Below are 18430 nucleotides of genomic sequence, written 5' to 3'. Positions count from 1 at the left end.
TTTAAAGATTAATTCAAGACATTTTAAGGCCATCTAAGGTCTTGGTTATAGATTTATGAGTTCACTGCCTTTTAAGACTTTTTAAGGATCCGCGGGAACCCTGTTTAAGACAGCGGATATCCCATCCTGCTCCTGCTCACTAAATGTGCCTCATGGGGAAAACTTTCAAGTCCTCTGTAGGTGAGAAACTGAGTTGTACTGCCCTTGCACAAGGGTTCCGCTGACCTGGCAGATGCAAAAGCAAAAGGAAAAGAGCAAGAAAGAGGTGATATGGAAAAAATGGTGGTGAGGGTTAAATGGGTGCAAAAATGGGGAAAGGTTTGAGTTACCTGTGTGTACAGGCACAGAGGGCTGCTCAGTTTCTTGTCGTGTTATTGGTTGCCTGTCCACCACCGTGGTCTCCACTGGAAGTAAAAACACACATTGGATTATTCACATTTATATGTCTGCCACAGCACCCACTAGAAAGCCAGTAATGAAATCAACAGAGGTTCAGTGTTGCATAATCTAAATACAGCACAGAAGCATTATCCAGCCCACTGCGCAACACTTCTTGGCAAAATAATGATGTACACTTAGTCTCAACAGGGGCCTGCATCAGAATCAGTCCAAAAATAGCAGCCAGAAGGACTGTGTGTGGAAACAAATTGTATCTTTTTCCTTTCAAAACAGGAAAATGGTGGCAGGAATCTCCCCCACACAAGCATACACAAACAAACAAGGTCGGGGAGCATGAAACAAAAATACGATTCTTTTGATAATCTACAGCATGAACCACTTGGCACAAACTGAGGTCTTTTCCCACCAAAGTTTTGTCTATGTTTTTTCCCAATCTGCTCCGCAACATGAAGGCTCCTTTGTTGTTGGGCTGTGCGTTGGAAAGGAATGTGACAAGGATTTCAAAGAGCTGGACAAAAGCACTCTGTCATTTGGAGAGAGCCCTGTAATACAGCAGAAAGCAAAGGGGGGAGTGGGGGCTAGGGGGATGCAGTGGGTTGCTCTCCTCAGAAAACTCATCCAGTAATCAGCTCAACACCTGAACAGCTGTTTCTACAGCTCAGATCACAGCAGACAGATGAGCATACACACTCGTGCATGTGCATGTAAACAGATAAATGAACAATGGGCATGCGAGCGATTACACACGCAGATTGTAATACATCAAAGGCTGACTGCATCCAATAAAACATACGAGATCACAGGAGATCACGAGAACACACACTTATTCAGACAGCCACTTTATTCCTGTGAGGAGAAAGAAGTTCAGGGATTTATCTTCAATTCCAGCTACTGGAAACTTATGAAGTATAGAGTTAACTTTAGTGCAAACTTCAATATTCACTGACTCCAAGAAATATACATATTAAAAAAAAAGGGAGTAGTTTAAAGCACATTAGCACATTAAAGTATACACACATACACACACACACACACAAACACACACACACACACACACACACACACAAACACACACACACACACACACACACACATATATATATATATATATATATATATATATATATATATATATATATATATATATATATATATATATATCAAAGAGATATGGAGAATATTTTTCAATATTTCTTTCATCTGCATTTCATTTGTTCAGGATTTTAACAAGGAGTTTTTGGCCTTTTAAAAGCTCCAGTGAGGAACTTTCAACAACACATTTGGTTTGATTTTGGCGCCCCCTGTGGACACAGTGATATCTCTTTTCTGACCTAGGGGCCGTTTTCACGACAATGATTTTAGGGTCAAACGCAAAAGTTTTGTTGCGTTCCAGTATCGTGTTTACATGGGAACGGTGTTTTAGCTGATCTGAAATGCAAACTTTCGAAAACGGCCTCCAGAGTGGGATTTTTTCTGAAATGTTGTCGACACTGTTGCCATGTAAACAGTAAGTCGGCGTTTTCAGTAGAAACGCTGATGTCACACTTCGCTAAGTGAGAGCGCATGCAACAGGACAACAGTAGCGTCGTTATGATCATCGGGAACTACTGTGTTGTGCTTGTTCTGCTTAATCTGCTGACTGTCTTTATACAAAATGAGCATCTGTTGCTCCACTTTTTAACTTAGTATTCCCCAATACACCAGATGATCAGTTTAACTCTACTTCAGTGGAGATCTCCCAATCTCCCAAAATCTGTGTTTCCGTGTAAACGCAGATTTTTTTTCACTGCTTTTTAGCGTTTTTAGATGAAACATTTTTGTGTAAACAGGGCACTAGTCTTGTGCATGAGTACATGCTAGAAGCAAATTCTAAATATATGATTTATGGTGTTTGGTAGAGGAGAAATCACAGGGCAAGTTATGTCCATTTTAGGATCCTCTTTTTGGTCCAATCAGGCGTCTCAGCAGGGAAGAGAAAGTTTTTGACTGCTGTAGTAACATGTGTTTATAGAAATATACTTTAATTAAACAGACAATTTAAACCTTTTCAAGAGAAATCATTGGACTGCTCAACGAGGAAACATGACTTGGACTTAGCGTGAGTTACTCAGGTTATCTAGATGCAACACCTCACTGACTGAATGCATTGCGAGACTCCAACATCTAAAACCAGGCTATGCAAGTTCCAGCAGCTGCTTAAGAAAGGCATCTAGTCTTGTTGTTACAAAGTAAAAAAGCTCTTACTGTGAGGACACTGGGACAGAGGAACCTGCTTGATGCGGGTCCCATTCCGACAGGCAAAAACCTCCATCTGACACTGGTTCTGGTAGAGCTGCCCGTCTGACCCACAGACAGGCTCCCCATCATAACCACAGTCCCTGTAGCAAGTGCAGCGCTCAAACTGTTCCTCCTCCAGACAGCCGAACACATTGTTACACTGGCTGGCCTGCACAAAACCTGCAAGAAAAAAAGTGTCCCTAAAGAGACTGATGGAAGTTGGAAGTATCTGTGACTCATTAGGAATGTAACAAAAGTCTTACCTGTCCACTGATTGGTTGAACTTTCCACCTCGTTGCAAGTGGGTCCATCACAGAGCTCCCGGGCCAGCGGACTGCTCTCGCTTACGTTGTAGAACCGGGTGGCCTCAAAGGCTACACAACATGCACAGACCGACCCACACCGTCACATTCACACATCCACACACGAAACAATGATTATGCTTGCCATAACTAGGTCATAAACTTCCCCATTTCCACTTGAAAGAAGCCACTTCATAAATCATGGTGAGTTAGAGGGTTTTCCTACTCTGTGTCTCTTTAAACAGTGGTGCTAAAAATATTCATCAGAGGCACACCTGGTTCATAGTAGTCATAGATCTTGACCGGAACAGGTGCTGTCTTGCCCACAATGTATTCTCTGACAGCCTGGAAGGCCACACACGTCATACACTGGCTGGGGATCTAAGAAGGGGTGAGAAACAGAATAAAAACCCCACAGAAAAACAAACAGCATGAGGTTAAATATGCACAGTAATACACTTTTACAACAACACATGATTTTACAAAGTGAAAATCTGTTGTCAAGACCTGTAAAAACTCAGGTTTAACTCACCTCATCAAAGTAGAACAACACTTTTCTCCCATTCAGCTCATATCTTTTCAGACCCACTCGCTTGTCCATCAGCAGCTGTTAGGAAAGACGGGAGAAGTCATGTTGTGTTTTTATTAGAATACACATCACAACAGGATAGAACCAAAACCCATTAACCTATTAACTTTTAGATTTTGGCTGCCATATTTAGTAAACCATATTTTTATTTTCTCTCTGGTGAATTTTATGTTTTAATTTTTTCTAAATGCCAACACTTCATTCATTAAATCAGGGGTGGCCAACCAGTTAGAGACCAAGAGCCACAAAAAACGTGGTCTTGCAAATGCACTTCCTCAAACACATGAACGAAATTACATGAAATGAAAAAGAATTCATTTGCAATTTTCAAAACTATCTATCTATCTATCTATCTATCTATCTATCTATCTATCTATCTATCTATCTATCTATCTATCTATCTATCTATCTATCTATCTAACTTTCCAACTATCTATCTATCTATCTATCTATCTATCTATCTATCTATCTATCTATCTATCTATCTATGAGCACATGAGCAATGAGAGAAGTACATGTAGAGAAGAGAAACTGAAACTTAAGTATCATTCTCATCACCCAAGTATTGATCAGTACTGATCCCAACGTTTGCAACAATATATCAGTTTTATGAATGGATCAAAGAGCCGCACCACGAAAGGCAAAGAGCCACATGCGGCTCGCGAGCCACAGGTTGGCCACCCCTGCATTAAATCATTGGATACATTTAAAGTTTCACCTACATGTGGGTGTTTGAGAGCTTGCATGCTTGAAGAAACACTTCAGTGGGTTAGTATTCACTAAATGACCTCTGTGATGCCTTTACAGTCCACAGCAGTGGGAAAACCCCACATTCTGTCATTTTTTGTAAAACAAATTCTTCCAAGCACGTCTACCTTTACCTTGTCCAAACATAATTATATTGAATGGAAAATGATATCAGAGGGAAGAAAACACTTTGACCATAATATAACTGATCTTTAGTGTGTTGATGGAACCAAATGCAAACACTTTGGATGGACATGAACTGAGTCAGGACAGCTGTTTATTTGATTCTAACACGAAACGAAAACTCTGTGTCATTGACATGCCAGTGGATATAAATAGCAATCAGCACCACAGTGGGATGGATAGCTCCGCCACATGCTAACAAACATTATCATACAAAGATTAACTATAAAGTAATAAACCTGTAAATACTGGAATTTGTGATGTCCTGAATCTGAGCTATAAGCAACCCATTAACCTTTGTCAAAGTAGCTAGAAACAGGACGGTACATCGGCCTTGCCACCCAACTCTCAAAGCACATGGGATCAACATTTGAATGTGCTTTGTGGGTAAGAATGGGAATGCAAACCACACATTTTACCCTGCTGTGATGGCTGGTTTGGAATAAACATCACCAATCATGGTACTGTAAACAAGACAAATATTAGCTTTCCTCACCAACTGCTTAATCAGCAATTATAGCATACACAAAAACCAGCCAAGACGTTGTGTAAAGTGTTGTTAAAAAACAAAATGGAGCTTTGCCAATCAATTAAATCTCATATTTTACTCAAAATAGTAAAAAAAAAAAAACTCATCAAATGCTGAAACTAAAAAAATAGTTTTACAAAGAAAAATATATGCATGTTACAAGTTTGATGCCAGCAACATGAGACAAAAAGATGTAACATGAGGATGTTTACCATTGTGTTGCGTCACCTCTTCTTTAAAATGTGTCTGACTCCTGCTTGACATGAGATATCAGCTGCTCAGCATCGCTTTGCTAACATGCATGTCAGTGTATAGCTGGGTCAGACATGCATGACGAAATCTTGTGATTCTGAGCTTATGAATGAGTAATTTGTTTACTACAAATCTGAGTAGGCATAGAGAGCGGGCAGAGGGGGGGGGGATTCATTCTGTCAAAGGTGGCAGCCTTAGGAGAGCAGGGGTTTATGAGGTGCTTAGCCTGTGCTGGCGCCACCGAAACACACACACACACAGATGCACACACTAGACAAGCTGTCCCTCTGTTTTCACAAAATATTGTCTAACCAGCATGTGGCCTTGCCAGTGAACTCCCACAGCTTGAGTGTTATTACTACAATGTGTCCCCAGCTGTTAAATAAAGCTCATTATATTGGGTGATAAGAAGCTGTGGTAGCTCCCGGTCAGTCACCAGAACAATCATTCACGACTTTAGCTTCTATGAAAGCATCTAGACATGACTGCAGAAGCCAAGCTTGCCACCATAAATTGAGGAATGCAAGTGGCAGTCAGGCAGGCAGCAGTAAAACTCCAAGAGAGGCCAGCAGGGGTGTAAACTGAGCTTGTTAGCCACTGCAACTCAGGTCAGCACCGATCAACACACTCCCAGTGTATGTGTGTATGTGTGTGTGTGTGTGTGCAGTGCTTTAACATCTCCCCAGGTAGCCAGAGAGGTGGCTCTTTTAAAAGTGGAAGCCTGCAGACTGAGGCCCCGTAATTGTCAGTAATGAGGGATAGGCTTGTGATGGGTGGCTGGGGAGCTGACCTGGATCCTGCTCTTAAATTTAACATCACTTTCTCTCATTCACAATAAGTGGACCAGTCATCAGATTGCCCATCCACCCTTGATTGCCACTCCTTAATTAAAATATTTCCTTCTTTCACCTTTATGAGCCCTTCATAAGTTTTAACCGGGCTACACTGTGAGGTATCAATAAGTGTGTGTGAGTGTGTGCCTCATAGTGTCAGTTATCCATGGTCCAAAAAGGTCAAACTACCTCCAACCCTGAGATGCTGTAACTCCACAGGGCTTGAGCTGGCTGCTCTCTCTCCCCTTTTATACCAAAAAAAAAAGAACACCATAAAAAGGACCTTCACTTTAATGACCATCCTGTGACTAAGAAACACACAAAAACACATGAAATCCTTCCCCACAGCACATGTGTAACAAACAGCATTTAGAAGCTGGTCACACACCAAAGATGTCTGTATGTTGTTCTCATCCAAACAACTTCAACGGAAAGAATGACGGACTCACTCTCCTCTGATAAATATTTACACCTTCCAACGCCCAAAATTAATATCCATATCAAAGTATGTAAGAGTTTATTTGTACTGGTTACCAGGAGATGCATTCAGGCATGTAGGCGTGAATGTGTACATGTGATAAGTCTGATGTACTTGATGACACACTACTTTTCATTAAGTCTCTTCCAGATGTTAATCCATCTGTCTCTCTTTCTCTGCCTGTCTTCAGGGCACTTTTCTACTATAAGCAATCTGTCAACCGATATTAGTAATAAGACCAAATAACAACTACTGGTTTCTATGGGTTTGAGCAGAACTAGAATGACGTTAAATCCTCTAAACCTTGGGAGATGTGTGCGCATGCATACCCTCTCCAGACTTTCCACATCTGCTCGGAAACCAGAAATCATCGGAACTTCGATGACGGCCATGTTGGATGAGCCTGAATGGAGCCACCTACACAGAGAATTGGGGTGAGGATCAAGAGCTATAAAGTTTTACACGTGTGTATTACTTGAACCCAAAGCTTCTCATACCTTGCACAGACTTCTAGAGAGATTTGGAAGTCCATTTTGTCCTGGTAGGCAGCTGGGTCGTCGTCATCAATGGGTGCACGCCGCTTTCGGTTAAGCTCAGAGCGGTTGTCAGCCCGGCTGCGGGCACGGGAGGATGGATGGCGAGGATTTGAGGAGGAGGATAAAGATGGAGGCTGCTGGTGTCGCTCCTGAAAAGGTTCTTTCAGGTTCACTTTGAGCTGGAAGGCTGGCTTTGATACTGGGTCAGGTAGGTTGTAAGACACGTCGATCTACAGAAAAAAAGACAAGTGGAAAGGTGTTAATTATGAACTTTGCATTTTATAAAGTACTGAATAGTTACCATTTGATTGGTACATTCATGGTGCCCTGATGATGAACCCTATCAATTTTCTTGATCCCTTGATATCAACTAACCACGTTTTACATCTACAACAGTGTGACCAGATTCTGCACAGACATTCAAGGTTCCTGAAAGTTAAATCTCACAAAGAGAATCACTTGAGTTTTTCTGTAGCTACAACAGGATTAAAACCTTTGGTTTTTGTTAAAAAATTAAACAAATCCATAACATTTGCTTGGGTATAAACTTCTAGTCTAATCTGCCAAACTTTACCCAAATCTTACTACAAATATGATCTTTAAGCCTGTGTGAGATGTACTTAGCTGGTTATGAAACAGCCTGATGTTCCCAGTGACGCAAAAAGAGACGGACAATTCCTTTATAGTAATTTTCAGTGCATCTCACTGCTGTGAGGTGGGGTTGATGTTAGAATAGTAAAAGTCTTTTCCCACACCAAATGTTTAAGGTGAGTGATGCAGTTGGCTGTTAAAAGACAGCATGATGAGACTGTTCATCAAACAAAAACTCTAACACGTGAATAAAACCAGCAGAGACAGGAGGTGCTGCTCTGTATACAGGGGGCACCTGAAGTGACACAAACAAAGAGTTCCTCATTGGAGCTCTAAAGTGGGTCACAGTTAGTGACACCCCCCAAAAAATAAATAAATAGAATAAAAAAACTCATCATTAACTCTTAAGCTTGTATTTTCTTTAATTTTAGTCTATGTTTGAAGATCTGAGTGATAACCTCAGAGGCGTTTTGGGGTCAGATTTGGTTTGTAGGGATGTCTTGTTCTAACTGTTAGAATGGGTTAGGGCTTTTTAAGGAAGAAAAATTAAAAACCTTAATTTATCATGTTCAGCCTTATCGATGGACAACATCCTACTTTGAGTTCAAACACTTAGGACCTCCAGCCCCCAAAATACTAGAAAGTCAGGGACAAAAGCCAGAAGCAGCTTTTATAAATGTAAACTACAAATCACATTTTCTTCTATTTCAGCCTGAGGACCTGCTGCTTTGATGCTCTATTAATTTCAAAGAAAATCACCGATATACACATCGTCTAAATAAATCATCCAGACTGATTTGAGACCTCTGCAAAAGCTTGTGAATAACAATCCTGAGGCACAGGACGTATACTCATCACATGGAGTACGTCTACAACACAAACTCAGGCAGGTCTCTTTGATTACCCTGCTCTTGTATTTCATTAGAGCCCAGGTGCTGCTGGCCCCAGGGCCTGTCAGAGGGGTGTGGATGGAGAGAAAGTAGAGAGGGTTAGAGGTGTGAAGAGAAAAATTGTGTGTTTGTGTGTAAGAAACCTGTTGAAGTGAACGAGTTGGAGGACGTTTCAGGCACTGCAAAGTAGAGCACAACATCTGCTGCCATAGCTGCCTCCAAAAAACTCACCAAGTATCCCTGATCCAGGTTTCTCACACAGACTGTCTTTAAAATGTTTTTACTTGTTTGGTTTTAAAGCAGACATGAGATTTCAGGCTCAAAACACTGATAAAAAGACTCCTTTTATGAAAAACATGTTCCTGTTTTTCTGTAACAAGGTAGGAGATAAACAGCATCCTGTCCTGAGGACCACAGGAATCAACACTTTCCAAAACAACTGGTTAAACTCAAGCAGATTACTCCAATTTCTAGAGAGGAATCTGGGCATCATGTTGCTACAAAGAGAGACCCTCAGTATTGCCAGATTCTTGCTGTGAGCAGATGAAGTTGGCATAACATTACAGCTATTTTTCTGGACAATGTTCAAGACTGCAAATGTGTATTTGAGTGAGACTTTTCAGTTTTAAGATACCTGCATGAGACAGCAGCCTTCTCCTTTAGCGCTGACAAAAAGGCCTGTGGGGATACTGGGGATCTGAGAAATAAAAACAGAGAGAGAAAAGAGAAAGGAGAGAAACAAAGAGAGTCAGAGGGGGGCAGGGAGAGGTGAATGAGTCATTTATCAAGTGAATGAACGCTGTAGGCTGCTGCACTGCCACTGGTGCTTCCCTGGCTACCAACCAGCAGGCTTTAATTGCCCCCAATTAAGCTGACACCACTAATCACAGCAGAGGAACACGGCCAGCAGAGAGAATATACTGCCCTCTCACCTGGGCCGCGCTGGCTGTCTGCAGGAGCACTTTGACTCACACAGCAGGATTGACCTGACGCCACAGTGCCCTCGCCAAGGTTGTTCATGCCCACACTGTCAAGTTTGTAACGTGTGGGCAAGCAGGCCAGTAAAACACAGTTATTAAATCAACAGACCAACAAGGTGTTTTTGGGAAATCCAGCCCAGTTAAGCCCAGTTTGGTTTGGCAGTGGGAAAAGGTCCTGGCTCCTCAACAGCCGGACACAGAAACCCAGAGATTAATGTTTGATGCCAAAGTGTGGCTCTGGTGCTATCATAAATCACTGAGCTAAAGAGGGAAATGTTTCTGACATGCATGAAAACACCAGGGTTTCTCTTGGATGAAATGCTCTCTCTGAAGAACTTGGGATCATAACTTTATCTTGATGGGAGCAGCAGCCTTAACAAAAAACTGTCAGGAGTGGAGAAAAAAAATCAACATTATTATTATTAATCTCCTGTTTAGTTGTCATCGTGCTTACCTTGGCACTCTGAAGAAGTTTCTTGTTGTCCCTGTTAAGTTCAATCGTCTCCTGAAAGTCCAGGTTTGTTGACGCCAGTGAGATGGTGAGGTTGACCCCACCAACGTAGGACAGGATGGCGTATTCTGACAGAGCCTGGAGAGCTACACAAGTATCCTGCACAGGGGGGAAAGCAGAATCTACTTCACATCCAAATTCAGGATCAGCCAATCAGTTGATAGCTTGAAGTTGACAATGAGGGACATGTGGAAACCAAGGTTATAATAGTTAACTAAAACGAAACTAAAAACGAAAACTATAATTTAAAATACATTGCAGTTAACTCAAACTAATAAAAACTAGAAAAAAAAACAAAAACGATAAGTAAACTAATACTGTATCTTGTGTTCACAAAACTAACTGAAACTAACTAAAATTAAAGACAAAATGTCCTTAGTTATAGTTTTTGACTATATTAATAGCCTTTAGGATTTAAATTAATCAGACACATTTTCCCAACCAATTTTACGACAGTTTTCGGCAGTTGTCAGTGCCGTACGGCACCATCACAGCGACGTACTGGGACGAGCTTGTTTACTGCACTGACTGGCTGTGCGCTGTGCTGCAATGAAACGCAGTGAAGCTATGAATCAGAGCAATTGTAATAGTTAAATTTCATGTGAGTCTGACTTTATTGTTACAAAGTCCAAGTTTCTAATTATTAAAGCTCATATTATATTGTTTTGCAAAATTTTTGTTTTTATTATTTTTATTTAATTCATGTTAACATTATTTTATATAATTTATGTTTATATTTTTATATTAAGTTTATATTATTTTCCTGTGTTTAAGGCAGCAGCCAGCAGTTCAGTATCAGCACTGACTGAGCAGTGAGCACTATGTTGAACTGGAAAATAAACTGTATTACAAAATATTTACTCAGACCTTTTGAATCCTGCACCTGGTTAATAAGGTATGAAAAAACTAAAACTTAACTAAAACTAAACTAAAACTAAGCCTTGTTGCAAAAATTAAAACTAAATAAAAACTAGAATGCCCACCGTAAAACTAATTAAAACTAAACTGTAATGGAAAAAAAAATGTCAAAACTAAACTATAATGGAAAATAATGTCAAAACTAACTAAAACTAAACTATAATGGAAAATAATGTCAAAACTAACTAAAACTAAACTGGTGGTGGAAACACAGTTTCATTAAAAATTTAGAGCTGTGAGTAAAAAAGTCTCATGCATTCATTCTATTTTTCACATTGGGAGAAATTGCAGGGAGTACTGCTGATTTTTCTTTTTTAACAGACCATAGGATGATTTTGCAAAAAAAAAAAAAAAATCAAGTCAAGAAGATCCAGTAAACAGGGATACCTGTGTGGATGAAAAGCCACCCAAGGCATTCCTCTGTTGGGAGAGCCATTTGACCACAGGCAGGGCAGACGCTACATCTCCAAGGAGGGTGTAGGTGAGAAGGCCGTAGGCTGTCATCTCTACCTCTGCTGACACCACTGAGAACAAGCAAGAAGCAATTTAGAGGGCTGTGGATTTTGGAAGGAGAAGCAGCCTCCTCTTATAAAACCAAGAGCAGCTGTGGGTAATATTAAATATAAGTCTTATGTGGTATACCTGACTGAGATAGGCCATCACTGAAGCCCATAAAAGTGTCCTCATCTGTCATAGTGCTGCCAGTCAGACTCCAGTGGGTGAGTCCGTCTACAAAACAAACACAGTTAGACAGAGACAGAGTGGGCGAAGGGGCGGCATCCTGTATCTTATGACTCATTGAATCAATGTCCTAACTGTGTGAATCTTTTAGCAACTATGCAACCAAACCCTGTGCCTTCATTGCACTGGGGAACAGAAATTATTGTGATAAAAGAAAACAATTTAGAGCTTTCCTAAACTTTTGTTAAATCTGCCAAAACTTGCAGAGAGCTTCAGTCAAGAGGAAGAGAAGGAAATGGCCAAAGGAAACCAGCAGTGAGATAAGGGACAGAGAGGGAAGAGAGGAGTGAAATGAAGGGATACAGCAGCTCTTTTCACAGTCATTCCAGACCCGTAACTTGTGCCTGACTGCTTTTTGAAACTGAAGGACAATGAGGTTAACCCTTATTCTGTGATTCTTCTGCTGCAAAGATCTAACAAGATACATAAACTGTATATTTCCCCAATCCCAAAACAACTGAAATCTGTGTGAAATGTTAATTAACAGATTTTGATAATTTGCAAATAATCTAAGCTCTAAATTCAATATAAAGTTGGGCAAAGATTAAATGTCAAATTTTAAAACTTAACATTTTCATTGTGTTGTGAAAAAATAAGATAAAAAATGTGTTCTATTTAAAAAAAAAAAAAAAAACACATTGAAGAGCATCTCCCAACAAATTAAGTTGAGAACATTAGGTTAGCAATATGAATGTGCATATAACAGACTATCCAGAGAGGCTGACCCTCTCAGAAGTAAAGACAGGAAGACTGCACTAACATTAAGTTCAACAATGATGTTCCTGAGTGTAAAGCCCCAGAGCAACATTTTATTTTTTCCAGAGAGGAACATACAAAGTCCTTTCAGGACAGTTACATACAAAAATACCAAAATATATCCACTTATCTATTACACTCCCTTTTATTTACAGGTATACGAATTAGAAAAACTAAACTAAACAAAACAGTGGGTGTCACACTGCCTCATTTTCCATGAATTTTGACTCACAACAGTTTTCAATCATCACTTACAAAACTTAATATTCTGGTACTTAAAGCCATATATTAGAGATACTCAAAACAATTCAGACCTCCTCGCATTTATATATCTTATCCATCTGGACCACAACTTCTTAAATTTTTTATATTGTAGTTTTAATGTAAAAGTCATTCTCTCCATAATTTAGATTTCATGAATAAATTCTTGCCACTCCCCCAGTGTTGGTGCATTGGGTTGTAACCACCTCCTTGTAATAGCTGTCCTCCCTCCTATCAATAGTATCTTAATAAATAATTGTCTGCTAATGATTGGGAATGTAATGCCATGGTGCCAAGGTACAGTGAACAGATATCAAATGGGACAGTAGTTTGAAATACATACTCTAGGCATTCATGAATGTCAGACCAATATGACAAAAGTAAATAAATGATAACGACTAGCTAAATCTGAAACACACATCTTCCAGCAATTTGCTCCACCACCTTGATGTCTCATCTGGGCAGGGGTAATGAAGAATCTCATAATGTTCTTCCATCCAAACTCACGCCAAGTATGTGAAGTTGTTGTTTTCCATTGCAATTTACAAATACTTCCCCATTCATCCTCAGGTATGACGAGCATTTGTGGATTTCATCATTAAAAGTACAGAATATTATTAAAAGATTCTGTGGCCATGATCTGTGGAACCTCACCTTGTGTGATGGCCATGTGATTGAGGCGCCGCAGAGCCAGCGGAGCGTAAGGGCTTCGTAGCAGAGCCAAGGCGTACGCAGACAGAGCTGTGGTGTAAGGGTCATCAGCTGAGTATGTGTTGCTCTCTAAGAAATCCTTGGCTTTGGCCACAGCAACCTTCTCTTCCTGGAGCAGATAGATACAGTACATGAATAAATATATGACAATCATTTTGTTCAACAGATGTCAGCTGATAAAACTAAAATTTGTAATTAGTGGTGTCTTGGCTCATTGGTCAGCTTAAAGATGCTATGAGGAGGATCTATTTTAGTTGCACTCCCTTGTCACCTTGTGGCCCGGAGTCTTCGCACACTGTCGTAAATTATTTTTGGTGAGGTTTGTGTTTGTTATGGAATTAAATGGAGATCAGATCAAAACAAATTTTCTTTGTTCAAGAAAACTTTTTACTGGATGCAACATACAGAAGAAAGGTGTTTATCAGTTATCAGTTACGTAGCGCTTTGGTTAGAAACGTGACATCAAGCAAACGTTGCAGCAGCCAGCTATATGTTAGCGACATCAGCAGCCTGTCACTCCAACGTATCTATAGGCTAGCATGACAACAAGTAAATACTGTCATTTTGTAAGTAGTTTAGTAGCTGTTTATATTTAGCATAGTTGGTAGTTCAGTGCTCTAAGACATGTCTGTAATGTGTAACATTAGTAAATTCTGGTTATGTCCTGCCAGTCATCTACCAAGCAGAGCTAACGTAACCTTACTCTTCATTTTATTGACAGACTCTCAGGTTTGATAGACTCCCTCTGTTATAGAGTGATACGGCCGAGCTAAAGGCTAATTAGCTTTTAGCTCGGCTCTGTCACTTCCTTGTTTAGCTTTGTTCTGCTCTTCTGTCCTTTTTATGTTTGACAGTTAGGCGCCTGTGTCCACCATCACTACAATATTAGTCATAGAAATCGTTTTTTGCAGAGAAAAACACAGATCTCTGTATTTTATATCTTTTCACAACTAAACTTCGTCAGCCAGTGTGGTGTTGTCATAGAGACCAGTAAATCAGTAGCAGTAAATCAATCCAGTCCTGTTCAACCCGACCTGGATGCTAAGAAGTAGCAATTTAAAATGACCTGTAACCAGCAATATTGGTGCTGATAATCTCATTTCAAAGCGTGGGTTATGATCAGGCATATATCTAGAAAGGTAGACTTTTTAAAGATCACTTTTTAACTCCTCACAGTCCCTTAAAAGTGAATAAAAGAGACAAATTAAAAACACAAAAAGAGAAAAGCAGTGAAGATGGATGGATGGATGAAAATCCAATAAGAGATGTGGTAAAATTTCAATTTCTCCAGTGGCCTCTTGAGGCTTGCTTCTAAGATGAGCAAATCCCCAATCTGTCCGACCCAAACCCTGAAGAACACACCTTTTACAAACTGAGGGCTTGAGATATTTCACTTTACATATAATGAATGAGGCAAACATTAAAGTTTACTTTTTCACAAACTGTCTCTTTATGCCAATCTGTATTTTCTACAGCAGCACCCAGATTTCCTCATCAAGGTCATCCGACCTGCCTCTTATATGACCCGACCTCTGGCGTACCTTTACACACCCTGACATACACGCAAATACGCGTACTGCCTCTACCATCTCTTTCAGTGTTCAACCGTTCCTCAGCTGTGTTTCAGTTATTGACTAAACATTCATTTTGGCCATTAAAAAGTTTAAAGTTGACTTTCATCCAATGCAGATGTGACCTTTTCTCTCATCCATGAGATGATAGGCCTCCAGAGCCACTCACTGTAATTGCAGCAGTCATCTTTTAATTAAGTGAAATTGGAGGGGGGCTGAAGGCTCGGCTTTGATGTGAGGGATACCTTTTCAGTTTTTATCAGTTGTAAAAAGATGGCCTGAGAAAAAAAAAAAGGAGACAGAGAGAGCAGTGGAGAGGGAGCGGGGCAGATGGATGGGAAGGGGCCAGGGAGGGGAAATGCTAAATAAAGAGTCAACCATGTGGACAAAAGGAGAGATCAAAGGCAAAAACAATCAGAGGTTTAGTGGCTGTCATATCACTAGAGCAGGCAATGCATCATTAGGACTACATTACCGGATATATGTTGTAACTTCCCCTTTTCTTGTCTTTTACTGATTGAACAGCCTTTATGGTGCCAGTATTTGATTATTTAAGTGACAGAGTAAAGAAAAACTCTGCCAAAAAAAAAGAGAAAAACAGCGCAACACAGATAAAAAACGGAAAGCAGATAGCAAGGAATGCAACCGAGGTGTCTTTTCCAGACCTTAATTGTCTTTACACGTCAGCCCAAATCTTTTGATGTAGTCCAAGACATGATTAGGTATTAGATTAGAAGCACCGGGGCATAACAAATATGAGTAGGCTGACTGCCAGCACATCCATCTTCACAGCTATCAGGAATGCAGAGATAGGTCTTCACACGACCTGTGCTTACATTCACAACAGGCTGGTAGGCCAGCTGCAAGAACATGTGGTGCAAGTGGGACAGGTAGTGCACTGGGTTTGTGCTTTTTGATCTCAGCCTTCATCAGTGCTTCCTCTTTTAAAACCAGACATCAGGCATTGTTTTGTTTTTCTTTTTTACCTTTGCATCTGTTGTTGATGACAAAGTAGATAAAAGGACTGGTCTACTTTTTTCTGACTACTCTTGATAGCTTGTTTTTTTTTTTTTTTTTTTTGAAGAGGGGTAGTATGGAGCACTTGTCCATCAGAAGTGTATTACTCACAGAGGACCCCAGAGTTCAGAAACCAGGTGGCTAACAAGCACAGACCTTTGGCTAACTTAACCCAGTAATTTAGAATCCTGAGCTTAATATGCACCAGTCTATCGGATGTTTTTGATGTTTATAGGGTTTACCTGAAAGAAAAAAGGTTTTATGTTAAGTCATTTTCCAGTGCTCTCCATTTATAAGCAACTTTGATTTAGCATTATTTGCAGATGCGACATATAAATGCTCCTCCATCTGCTGTGCGCTAATTAGCTTTTTTCAGTTTTTTTAAATTAAGCAACCCACTTGACTTCTGGTTTGTATATTGATATTTTGAATTTAGATGTTTGAGCATTTAGCCAGAGAGCGCTGACCATAGTTGTTGATATATGGTTGAAAACAGGTTGAGATCATGTCCGGGAGTCCAAGATATCATTTTAAAGAATTAGAATCAAGTTTAAGCATCAGCATGTCTTAAAGGTCCCTTATTATGCAAAAATCACTTTATTAAGTCTTTGGTGAAATTTGTGGGTCTTTGGCTTTCCTCCCAGCTCACAAAATGTGATATTTAATGACAAAACCTGTACTTAGTAGTGCTTTTGAATGTAAAATCCTAACCTAAAACAAGCTGTTTGGATTTTGGGGATTTGCCGACACCAGCGAGTCCCTTTTTTGACCAATCAGGAGCAAGTCTGACCTGATTGGTCCACCAGAGCAGATACCCCTGAACCCCCTCCAGAGATTTCTCTCCAGCAGCAGGGAGGAGAATGTCAAAGTTGAAGAGCCATCACTGCTCTGTTTTTGGCTGTAAACAGCCACATAGTTCCATGCACAAGCTTCCTATCTCTGAAGAAGACAAGACTAAGTGGCTAGAGTTCATTTACCAAGGAAATGTTCCAGCTACACTCAGTAAAACTGTGCATGTGTGTGCTAGTCACTTCACGGCCGACTGCTTTTCCAACTTTGGAGAGGGCTAGAGAATAGACTGGTCCTGAATCCAGGCGCATTAAACAACCATCCACCAACAAACCTCAGACCCTGGAAATGTGAGTATTTTAAAAGCTGTGTGCTGTGGAGCAGATGTAAGAGCTTTTCCTCAGTGTCCCCCCTGTCTCTGTGTTAGCTTCAGGATGCTAACTGTAGCTGCGGTTAGCCTGTTGTTTTAGCCTGTAATGTTATGGTCAACGAGCTTCGCTGTTTTCTAAACATTGTGCACTTGGAGCTTGTGGCACCGCTTTCAGTGACGCGGAAGAGCGGGGCGGTATTAGCAGTGGCTCATTTACATATGAAGGTCACGTCCACTAAATCAGAGCGTTCTGAACAGAGGGGCTATGAGAGCCTGGAAACAATGCTGCTCTGCTTGATTTATTGGCTTTTTGGACCAAAACATTATGGGCAGTGCAATGTTAAAAAAATTGAAGAGGAATCATAATGAGCCATTTAAAAAATATATAATTGTGTATGCACAGACACGGGCTGTGAAGTTCACTGTTAAACTAGTTTTTTTTCCATATTTTTAACGTCACTTAAAATGTTTCAGGTCAGCGTGCCATAATTACTAGAATAAAAGGTGCATTATCCAACTAGATTGCTCACCTCTGTCGTTATTCCTGTCTCCAGAAGCGCTGCTACCACGTAAGCTGTCAGTGAAATCTTCCCATGGATCCCTCCCTGTGAACAAAACATGAGGACATAAGATTACAGTTCATTTCATGCTGTTTAGATTGTGTCTGAAAATGCTTGACAAGGGAATTTGTGTTGTACCACACAATGCTGAGCCTTTCAGTTTTACCCCCAAGAATAAGACTTTTATCTCCTTTGGGTCTTGATTTTTCCAGATCTCCCTAAGCGTGCTTGGATGGTGGTCTGAGTTAACTTATACCTGACACATGAACATGGTTAAAGCAAAGTTTAAAGAATCATAGGATCTCAGGGACGCCATCCAAGCCGACACAATTTATGGTCTTTTTGTTTTAGGGAGTGTAAGAAATCCTCTCTTTTCATCTAGATCTCTCCTTCATGAAGCCTCTCATTGTTGTTTACTAAGACTTTAAACCTACTATGGCACAAGCATGTACCTGCAGATCTTTGTTTAGGATGCGTCCCATGGCAGGAAAGGAGCCATCATCTCGCTGGTGTTTGATAAGCCAGGATTTAGCAGCACGAAGCTCCTCAGGGTCAATGAAGATGAAACCCCGAGACTGAGCAAAGGACTTCAGCACGAACGCTGTCAACCTAAAGGAAGACGAGAGAAAAAGAGTGATC

The 18430-nt window shown here is 40.4% G+C and overlaps 1 protein-coding gene across 1 annotated transcript in view; it reads right to left on the bottom strand.

Annotated features, from left to right (window-relative positions):
* Positions 1–18430, bottom strand: part of cpamd8 (C3 and PZP like alpha-2-macroglobulin domain containing 8) — a 47995-nt gene that overhangs the window by 3993 nt on the left and 25572 nt on the right. The window contains exons 29-42 of the mRNA XM_074668096.1: positions 18244–18400; positions 17762–17836; positions 13428–13593; positions 11658–11744; positions 11403–11539; positions 10041–10196; positions 9241–9303; positions 7087–7355; positions 6919–7006; positions 3511–3585; positions 3254–3359; positions 2940–3050; positions 2644–2856; positions 330–404 (exon numbers count right to left, since the gene is read on the bottom strand). Coding sequence (XP_074524197.1) covers positions 330–404; positions 2644–2856; positions 2940–3050; positions 3254–3359; positions 3511–3585; positions 6919–7006; positions 7087–7355; positions 9241–9303; positions 10041–10196; positions 11403–11539; positions 11658–11744; positions 13428–13593; positions 17762–17836; positions 18244–18400 — 1778 coding nt within the window. The remainder of the gene's footprint in view (positions 1–329; positions 405–2643; positions 2857–2939; positions 3051–3253; positions 3360–3510; positions 3586–6918; positions 7007–7086; positions 7356–9240; positions 9304–10040; positions 10197–11402; positions 11540–11657; positions 11745–13427; positions 13594–17761; positions 17837–18243; positions 18401–18430) is intronic.

Source organism: Halichoeres trimaculatus, unplaced genomic scaffold (assembly GCF_033239565.1).
Source record: "Halichoeres trimaculatus isolate MK-OKI-2021-1 unplaced genomic scaffold, fHalTri1.1 fHalTri1_scaffold_4, whole genome shotgun sequence".
Lineage (NCBI taxonomy): Eukaryota > Metazoa > Chordata > Actinopteri > Labriformes > Labridae > Halichoeres > Halichoeres trimaculatus.
This window is presented reverse-complemented; position numbering and strand designations above follow the sequence as displayed.